The sequence below is a fragment of the Buceros rhinoceros genome, unplaced genomic scaffold, assembly GCF_000710305.1.
Source record: "Buceros rhinoceros silvestris isolate BGI_N320 unplaced genomic scaffold, ASM71030v1 scaffold17430, whole genome shotgun sequence".
Taxonomy (NCBI): Eukaryota; Metazoa; Chordata; class Aves; order Bucerotiformes; family Bucerotidae; genus Buceros; species Buceros rhinoceros.
The window spans coordinates 36601-46920 of NW_010388073.1; the positions used below are offsets into that span (position 1 = coordinate 36601).

Below are 10320 nucleotides of genomic sequence, written 5' to 3' on the forward strand. Positions count from 1 at the left end.
CTTACACAGTGTTAGATTTCAGAACCGAGGGTTCGATGCGCATTTTAATTCTCTTTGCAACTGCTAAACAGGTATCTTAAGAATAAGTTATTACTGTTAGTAATTGCTGAAGTACTGTTTAATATATATTGAAATGAAGCAGTAAGAAGTAGTATTTCAGGCTTTTAAACTGGTGGAAACGACATCCAGCAATGCTGGGTGCTGCCATCTCTTGACTAAGCTCACTGGGAAGTAAAGGTGCTCAGTACTAGACAGGAGGCAGCGAGGTATTTAGTCTGCGCACGCCTCATGTCCTTGAGAGCTGCAAGGCTCCCTCCCCATGCAGCAATCCTGCTCTCGCTCTGTTACACCTTACGCTGAAGGGAACACCAAACCTCTCTGGGAAGGAACTGGGTTTGTTCTGTCCAGCGCAGGGTCCCTCCCCTGGGGCTGCAGCTCCTCCCACAAGCAGAACGCAGGTATGGCTGCAGCTTAGCCATGGAGCGTCCTGCTCTTGTTCGAAGGGTGCGTTTCATCAGCTGCCCCAGAAAAAGGCCACATCGTACCGTGCTCTCCTACAAGCACCCACCTCCTTCCACTAAGCCAAATGACAGCCCGTTCTTGTTGTCGGAGGTCATTAACAGTTCCACAATCCCTCTGTTTAACAGGGCCTGCATTAAAAAGAGGAAAAGCCGTTGTGTTAACAGCCCAAGTTCAGTATTTGTCAGGATATTAAAGCATTTAAGTACAGTATCACCCTCTCTGGGGATAGCTTGAAGCTTGTAGTGTGTTGGTAAGAAATACTATTCCTGTGACATCTCCCACTCCTCCTAAAGCTTCCCTGCCTACTTTTTCCAGCTTAAAGACAACTGAAAAATGTTATTTTGTTTTAGAAAGCTGGATCAGTTTCTCACTGATGCATCAAACACCAGGATTTTATCTTCTTCTGAGATCAGTTCAATAAATAGCTTCACTGCTTCCCATCAGAAGAGGGCTTCAGGTGGAAGAAGAAAGAGGAAAGCAGCTCACCCTTCCTGCCTGTCTCACAATGGGAGCTGAGAGGAGACAATAGCTGCTTTGCCAGTGAATGCATCCCAGGACAGCTCAGGTACTGATGCTCTCGAATAGCCCACACTGAGTGAATTTCCTGGTGCTTCAATATCGCAGCGCTGGGTGAAACAGCACTCCAAGGTTTTTAAAATGCGTATGCACACACAAGGCTCATCCCATTAGGATTGTGCTCCCACAGGTTTTTTACAGAGCAGTGGCTCATGGTTGAAGGAGAGATTAGGAAATCCTAGTTGCAAATCAATCCCTGTTTTCACTGTCCCTGCATTAGAAGTCACTCCTTCAGCTCCAAGGAGCTTTGAAAACAAGGCTCAGCCTCTTGGTTGTCCATTGCTAACTGTAAAATGGTGATGAAGACCTGGCAGCTCACACAGGAGTTCCCTGTGTCATGTGCACCAGCCGGCTCAGGTTTGCTGTGTGCTCGAAGGAGCCTTTGCAGCGTGCCCACGCCTGCACAGCCTGCGCACAAAGAGCAGGCTTGAGCTGCACGCCGACTGCAGCACCAAGCATTACACCACAGAGCTCAAAGACAATCCCAGTGCGGAGCCAGGTCAGCCTTCATCACTGAACCGATGCCTGGACAGAGGCTGTACCTGACAAACCCAGCTACTGAGGGAAGCTGAATTATTGACAGATTTGATTAAGATAATTCTTTGAGCGCTGCTTTAATCCTAAGTTCCTTCCCAGTGAGCTGCCACACATTGAAATGCATTAGAGGCTCTCCGGGTGCAGCAGAGACACCAGGAATAGAAACGGCGTCTGAGGCAGGCGCAGGTGTGTGCTCAGCGAGTCCCAGCTCAGGAACTGTGTGGGCAGGGCGGGCAGCGCACCCCTTCCTGGCCTTCTCTCTTGGAAGGCAAAGGCACTGCACCCAACAGAGAGTGACAGGGACAGAGATTTCAGGTTCTCTGTGAGGCGGGAGGTTTTTTAAAGGATATATTCATTCCAGGAAGAAGAAAACACTGTCGATTGTGCTAGATGCAGATGTGAATTAACCAACTAGCCACTTTCACAGCTCAAGGCCCAAACCAGAACAAAGACTAGGAGCTCCAGCTCACAGTAGATCCCATTCCACCTAAAAAGTAAGCCCTGCAAATCCTGCTTTCCCACATTTTCATCATTAACCACTATAATTTACTTCCCCAGCTGTAAGTTGCACACAATACCAGAATATGATGAAAACAGCACTGTAAAAAATACACCCACAGGCTTTGGCAAGGAAATCTGTTCTGACAAGCCTGTGAAACATCACAAGCTCTTTCATCACTGAGATCCGAAAAAGCTGGCACACTGCTCAGACACAACAGAGTCTCTGCTGCACTCGTTTAGGGCTCTGAAAGCCGCTTGCTTAGACGCTTGCCACTGGTGGGACACAGGCAGGGAAACTGTAGATGTAAGAGACAATGTTGACATCAGTTCAGGTTGGCAATTAAGTCTTTAACTTGTTCGTATGTACAGTTCGTGTTTAACCTTCTAAGCAATGTTAAATCACTCCACGAGGTGGAGTCAGTGCAGGAGCAGGCTCCACTCTAAGCAGATTAGGACTCTGACCATGCGAATTATTTGAGCTCTGTATACCTTAAGCAGTAGGACAGCCTGAGCCAGAGCTCACCTCAGGGGGCTCAGGGCAAAGCTGGTACTCAAAGGGTCTCAGAAGAGTCTGATAATGCTGTAGGAGAAGACTGAAGAACGTGCAATATCTAGCACATACACACCACTGGATGGGTAACCTCTCTCACATAAGCAACGCTTTCAAGCATTCAGTGAGAACAAATTAAGCAATGAACCTTGTGAGACATTCTGCAGACCTTGTTAACTGTCTGCCCTGGGGTTGTCCTAGGTGCAAATTAACAGGTCAGACTCCTGTCAGATCCACCAGGATAACCTGGCCTCCTTGGGCACTGGCCAACTCTTCATTATTTGGTTTGGAGGCAAGAGCCAGGGCTCAGTCTAGGTTCCATTTGGCGAGGGTAAGAGAGGCGTTAGGCAAGTTAACCCGCCTGACGCTGAGCTACGGACTACACAAGTTTAGAGTTTCTGGTGGCTCATTCCCATGAACCTTCCCCCCAGTGAAGTCAACAGAGACAAAGAGAAACCCTCCTCAAATGTTGTCTAAGAGAGACAAAACAGGACCAGCAGGAGACAGCTTCTTCAAGGCCAGCTATGTACTACAGATACTCCCTCATTCTCCTATCACCCTCTTCTCTGGAAGGCGTACGGACACAAGCTCATCAGTCCTGAGAGGGTCATATGCCATCTCTTCCACCCCAGGAAGAAACATCAAGGGAAATGCAGCTGGATTATGCACTGATACTTTGAAGGGTTTCTGAATCCACACTCAAAAGTAATTCAGAAGAAAGAAAACACTATAATGAAGGTGGTTTATGAGAGAGATTCACCACAGAAACAGGCGGATGTGCCAACGTTACCATTTTAACATAGGTCATGTAGTTTGGGTCTTTGGCGTAGGAACCGTATTCATTCTCCACTTGCACCGCAATGATGGGTCCTCCTTTCTTGTACTGTTGGGCACAAAAGGGAGAAGCTGTTCACCACGATTTCTAATCAGAAGGACCGACATCACAGCGGGAAAGATGCATGAGTCTGAGATGGACTCGGCTCCGCCCTCTCAACCCCCAAAGCCTATATGCATAACCGAACGGTTAGGTCTGCAGAGCCGACAGAGACAAGTGCGGTCCACACTGTTCCTCCAGCAAAACTGGGAGGTTTGTTACTGCTTCAGCCTGCTGCCGTTACACATAGATCATGCTCATCTGTGGAGACAATCCCCGCTTGTGGACAGAGGGTCATGTATTGTACTTGCCTGAAGAGGGACAACGATAGGCATGAGATGATCAAAATAGGCATCCACAGCTTCTGTGAAGCCCTTGTACGTTGTCCTCAGCTGCATCTCTGGGTCTTGCAGTAGCCAACTGTGAGAAAAGCAGCAAAGAGAATCTCTTAGAGTCTCCTGTCCAGTCAAGGCTGCCAGAGGTAACACCACCTGCTGACATCATCACATTTGGGTGCAGGTATGGACATCATGAGTCCGTGAGTGACACCACGTGAGGCTATCTACCACTCGCACTTTTAAAGGAGTCCAGGCTGCAATTGCCAAGCTGTTCCCCTCCTGTTTGTTCTGTATTTTGGGCCCAAACTCATTTTCATTAACTTTCCCAGTAAGATTTCAAGGGCTAAACTTAACACTTTAAAGGTTAGTCTGGAATTCCCTGTGTCCCAGAGGGCACTCTACAACCAAGTGCTCCCTCACAAAAGCCAAACCATGGCTCAAAACAAAGCTACAGTCACTGTTCCCATTGTTTCTACTGCAGACTTACAAGACTTAGTTCGCTGGTTTGGGGTTAACACAGGAAAGGGCCATTTATTTAAGAGCAGAATAATGTAGCGCTAGAACAATTTAAGCAGAGTGAGCTTGTACCTTCCTTGTCTCTGCAAAAGGAGACATTAACTAATACTGCTTCCAGAAGTCTGAAAGACTCAACTCCCGTATGCTACACGCAGCTTGGCGGGCTTACAAAATCATCAGCTCCTTATCTGTAAAATGAGAATAGTACTATTGCTCTTTTTTATCTGTCTGATGAAAAAATACATGGCTGATGTGGCAACAACTGAGGATTTATGCACTTCCCATCATCTAACGTAGAGCTGGCTACTGCCTCTGCTCACAAGCAGCCACTCTCTCGTGAGCGAGTCCCTGACACACCTCCGCAGTTCTGCACTTGAGCCCTCCGATGCCAAAGGCAGGGCGTTCTGAAAGACGAAAAGATTCAACGAAATAATCCCCAAATTTTGTCAAGTGTCTCCAGTGAGGTTTATGCTCTGTGAATGCGAGGGAAACCAGTGGTATGTAACCACGCACTGGTTCCACCGGGATCTAGCAACCAGGCAAGTTTCAGTGCTGATGTATTCAGCTCGGCTCTCAAAGCCTCTCACCAGCAAGCCGTGTGCTTTAGGAGAAATGCAACAGGAGGCTGGGCAAGTGATGGGACTTTCTTACTGCCAGCCATACAACACAGATGTTCTAGCAGCACTTTAAAAAAGGACCTGAGATGAAGCAAATTCTTACATCAAGCTGCAAATACTATTATTCATATTATACAGAGTCAAGCTGCAACAGCAATAGGAGATGGGTTTCCCCAATTCTGTTTTCTTGCTCTAATCGTTATGCCATAACCCAATTGTTATTTTAAACAATAACCACTCCAAAAAAATTCTGGTTCCAGGCTTACCATCTGTACTGCTCAGGAGAACTCAGTGCCATCGTGAGCATTCACCTGCTCTGGGGGCACAGAAAATAAATATCCCCATCTAACAGCCAGCCAGTCCCGATCTTTGAAGGAGGCTCAACTGTATGATCAGGGGTTTGGTTTTGTTTTTCCACAGTCCCAAACACGTGCATCATCTGAACTGTTTACACACTCACCTGGGCAGACCACCAAGGTCCCATTCAGAGCAGATGTAAGGTCCAGGACGCAGAATCACCCACAGTCCATTTTTAGCTGCCAGTGAAAGGAAGGCCCTAGAGATCCAGACAGCGTGATTATTGTCTGACTGCAGAACCCCTCCCCGTGCGCTCCATACACCGATCACCAAAACCAAAACCAGAGGAGAATTGCTCGGTCAAACAGCTATACTGGACCAGTACTAATCCTGTAAGTTGCCAGGACTCCAGGAAGCAGGGGAAGGAATGAGAGCTTGGCCCCGAGCACGGGCCTCGCTTCAGAAGCTGGAAATGATGTCTTCACCCAGACCGACACGCGCCCCCTCCCCTCAAACCAGGAGTATTTAGTAATAGAGCTGTCTGTACCACATACTCTAGATCCAGGTTTCGACTGAAGTCAAACTTCCCTCTCTCTTGTTCATGAAGGTTCCACGGCACGTACCTGAAATGCAGAGGTAGGGCAGGGGAGGGGAAGGGCTGTAAAGAGCACTGCACTTCGGAAGCACAGGAGGATCCTACGCGCTACCTTTGTTAGGCAGGAACAGGTCCAGAGAGGACAGTGCGTACACACGCGCCATTTACATGTTATCTGTGCCTCTCTCCCACTTTTCAGTCAGTCCTCACTTTGTTCACTCTTCTCCTGTATTCTGCAATATCTGAGTTTCTCACCAACGTCAGATGTGGTCTCTCTCTAGGTGTATCTTTCATTCTCCAAACCAGAGCCATTTCTAAATGACAGCTGTGCTGAAAGGCTGTCTCAGGGCCTGACCCTTCCTCATGGGGTCAGCGTTCAGAAGGCACCTTCCCAGTCTGTCTGGCAGACATGTGCTCCCGGTGGTATTTGAGGATACTGCAGTGTGTGATGGTTAAAGAAAACCCTGAGTCCCCACTATGGTTTTCTGTGTCTTTTCTCATAATCACAAGGACAGAAAGACATTGTTATGGCCCACTGGAATTACCGACAAAGTGCCACCAGCTGCTGTGGAAGAGGGAAGAGGCCACAAGGTACATGTGACAGAGCCTAGGGAGGGAGGACACTTACGTCGTGAGGGTGTTTAGGCCACATGCTTTCATCTTAAGCATGCGGTCCTCCCAGTATTCCCTGGGGACTCGGAAATAGTGCATTGAGCCCCCAAATATGCGGAAAGGCAGGCCTTCCAGGAGGAACTGGGAGCTTTCTGTCTGCAAGCCCAGGGTCCTCCCCCATAGCCGCAGGGGGATCAGCTCACTCCAGTTAAACCTAGAAGAGAAAGAGAGACACATGAGCATCCAGTCTCTGGTAAGGAAATCTGTCCCCCTCAGAGGGGCGGCTCATTCGCCCTACCTAGCAGGATGAGCTCTGACCTTCCTACTGCTTAAGTAAACCACACTTTATCATACAGAGCAAGTAGATTTTTCAGAAGACTATAAAACAGCTGGAAGACCTGCCCAAGATGTGCACTGAATACTCCTTGTGCTAGCAGCTTCCATCCTGCGTGCCACAAGCCGCTCTGTCATACTCTGTAACTGCAAGGTAGCACTGCTCAGGCAGAGATCAGGAAACCAGTGTGCTGAAAACACAAGATGGACAGGTTTTCACTCAGTACTAGCAAACACCTCCATAACTTATGGGATGTAAGCTCTCCCTGTTTTACAGTAGGATGACACACACCGGCTGACTTCCAGATCCTTGCTCCAGCAGTGGCCGCATTTCAGTACAGCCATCCTGAAGGACTTGCAGTCTCTGATACCTTCCAGCTCAATGCACGGAAAAATAAAGAACCCTCATCTGCTCACTGTGAGCGCAGAACCTCCTCCTTAATTTAAAGAAACCCCCTGGATTATATTCATCACTCAGGAAAGACTAGGTCAGCTGTTACCACAAACTTATCTCTGCCCAGACCACTGCGTGTATTAACTCCTTAACATGTTATTTGCCCGGAGAAGGAGAGCAAAGGCGATACCGGCTTCCACAGCACTTACCAGCTTCAGTACTCAAGCTATCACAGCTCCATTCGGGTCGGTTCCTGCATGCAAGAAACTACTTCGTATTGCCTTGCATGGCTCCCGGTTCATTGTGGCTGAACCAAGAAAACATGTTTTCAGCTAGTCCAGATCCAAAGCAGTTACACTGCCTCCACCAGACCATCCCAGTTCCACAACTCTGAATGCACAAAAGCGTTGGACAATAGCTGCTTGTTCCTCTGAGATGATATCACAGCCAGATGCGAGGGATGGATTCCCATCTCAAAAAGGCCTGAGCGACCGACACATTTGAGAGAAATGTCACATTTAGAGAAGAGGGAAATCCCTAAGCCTCCGGCTGTTTTCTAGACTACGTTAGAGCGGGGGTTAGCACAGGGTGGGGACTTCTCAGAAGTCGTGGCTTATAGGGGTTGCTCAGCAGGAGCCTGCAGCAATTACCTGTCCTCTGACACAAGACAAGGAGACTACAAAGGAACTAAATCTAAGACTTCCAGGATACTGCATGGGCTGCCTGACAAGCACAGAGGGTACCTGTGTAGCACGGCATTCTCACAGGGCCCTGAAACAGCCGGCAGCAGGCAGGGGTAATACCTGGAAAAGGAAGTCTCCATTAGATCTTCACTACCTTCCGTCGACAAGCACTTACGTGCATTTATAGTCAAACCACGTGCAAAAAGCAGTGCTGAGGAAGCAGATGGTACCGTATCCCGTGCAGAAGGTGGTGTAGTAATAACAGAGCTTTCGTGAATGTAGCTCAGCTCCAAGTAGGAGAAATAGGCACGAAATAGCTAACTGCCATATTTAGAAGGCAGCTGCCTGAGTAGGAGCAGGATCAGAAATGCTCATCTACAGAAGAACCTGGGTACAGCCAGAGAACAGCGTGAGGCCAGGAAACGGCAGCATTACTCCTGAGAAATTACTATGAATTTTACCAGCGGGGGGCTGGTTCCCAATCCACAGGATATCCTGTGGCTACCTGCCCTCTTCTGCTAGAACTGCGTCTCACGCAGATGGCAGATCCCAAACCAGCAGCTGTATCTACGTCTCCTGCTTGGTGGCAAGGCTGAGGCAGAAAGTTCAGAAGGGTCTGAGACTCAAAGCTTCAATTTTTCATGATTAAGTTGGAAAGCCCTAAGTTTCCAATCTGTTTCCGCGCTAGGTAAAGCCCTAAAGTGCGCCTGCACACAATGGTACCGCAGCCACTGGCGCCAGCGTAAAAGCTGTACTCAGGAAGCGCACAGAGCCAGACAAAAATAAACAAATCACTTAAGCTTATCTTCTTAATCCTGAACATAACTTGGTTGGCAAGTTTCCATCGATTTCCTACTTTAAAACTCCCTGGCTCCAGTGCTTTTTCTCACCAGGAAGGACTGGTAGGAAGCTCCCAGGCTCTCAGTATATTCTACAGATTATCCTGGCTGTCTTGAAACCCACCTCCCTCACTGGGATCTGTTCAGGTGACTTCTGAAAAACACTTCTGTGACTCAGCAGAGCTTCATCCTGTTACCCTGAGCTAGATTTCAACAGCTAAAAGTCCACCGGCGCTCTGGGCTTCCTCTTGAGAGCAATGAATAGCTCCCAGCAGAATTGTTTTCTCACTTCTGTTACGACAGCACAGGTTGCAAAGATTCTTTTTTTTTTCCTTTGCTAAAGGGTACTGGCCTACTTCGTCCCTCTGCAGCCATTTCCTCCGTACTCCAGGGAAGTCTCTTGGACTACCAAGTTCCTCCGGAACAGAGGCTTTGAAATTGGATGGGACAAGTTAATCTTTAACGGAACAAACCATCTCTGTAAGAGATAAGCTGAAGCACCCAAGCAGAAGAGGAAGGTCTCTGTTAACGGCTGAACCAGACAGCTGCACTAGGGTGTCCATGCCTGTAAACAAAAAACTAGCTGAAGTTCTCTGCATAGATCAGGGATTTAGCTTTGGTATTGCTCTACCACACACCCAGAACAGCTGGGCAAAAAAGCCAACGGAAAAGTCAAAACAAGGGAAAAAGCATGGAGACAATTTGCTTGCTTTGCCAATACTGAAGGACGTGCTTCAGAGGACGAGGGACTTTACAGTTAATCCCTAAACCCTACTTAGACCTGCCTCACAGGGCTTTGCTACTTATTCTGGGCTTCCCCTGGTCAGGGAAAAGTGAAAGCTTTGAGCTGCCTTCACTTAGCACTCGCTGTCTTGCGGCAACCGAGGTCCTGTGTCGGTCAGGCAAGCCCCAGGTGCACCTTCGCTATCGCCGGGCTAACGATCGCTGTGTTTTGTACAGTTTATTCTCAGGTGACCTGTCCCACAGAGAAAAATGCTGGGCACTAACAGATATGGTGTTTTATAGACACATTCTCACAGGAGACAGACTTTGATGCTTTTATCGGGTATCGTTTTGCAATAATCCTCTGCTAAGAACATAATGTGGCACAAACCCAAGACCTGCTATAAAAGAATTGTGCTTCTAATTATGCAAAGATTTAACAAGTCTTTTCTATAGCTTTGAGGATCTGGCAACTTCCTGCTATGAATATAAGAACCCACTGTAAAACATCCAAGTTATAAAAAGGATCCGAGTCATAATAACTAACTACATCATCCGTTATGGGGATGCACCACGGAAAGAGCTGGACCAGAACAGGCTGGAGTGAGAGGGAACCACCGCTCTGCTGCGAGCGCATCAGGGACACCCGTGGCAGCTTATGAGGTGGCTTAGATCCGACCGAGCGACTGATTTGCCGGCGTGCGCCATCCATCAGAGCCGCGATGATGTAAAGCCTTGAGAGCCAAGGTCGGCGGGGATGGCATTATCCTAACGTAACACCTGATCTGTAGCGCTGGCAGTCGGGCCTGCCGT

The 10320-nt window shown here is 48.2% G+C and overlaps 1 protein-coding gene across 1 annotated transcript in view; it reads right to left on the bottom strand.

The window, feature by feature from the left end:
• Nucleotides 1–8065, bottom strand: part of GLB1L2 (galactosidase, beta 1-like 2) — a gene marked incomplete at its 5' end in the record, with an annotated part of 20862 nt that extends 12797 nt beyond the window's left edge. Inside the window, 7 exons of the mRNA XM_010144748.1 lie at nucleotides 569–650; nucleotides 3477–3569; nucleotides 3872–3980; nucleotides 5492–5587; nucleotides 5883–5951; nucleotides 6552–6749; nucleotides 8006–8065. Of these exons, the coding sequence (XP_010143050.1) occupies nucleotides 569–650; nucleotides 3477–3569; nucleotides 3872–3980; nucleotides 5492–5587; nucleotides 5883–5951; nucleotides 6552–6749; nucleotides 8006–8065 (707 nt within the window). The remainder of the gene's footprint in view (nucleotides 1–568; nucleotides 651–3476; nucleotides 3570–3871; nucleotides 3981–5491; nucleotides 5588–5882; nucleotides 5952–6551; nucleotides 6750–8005) is intronic.
• Between the last annotated feature and the right edge of the window lie 2255 nt (nucleotides 8066–10320).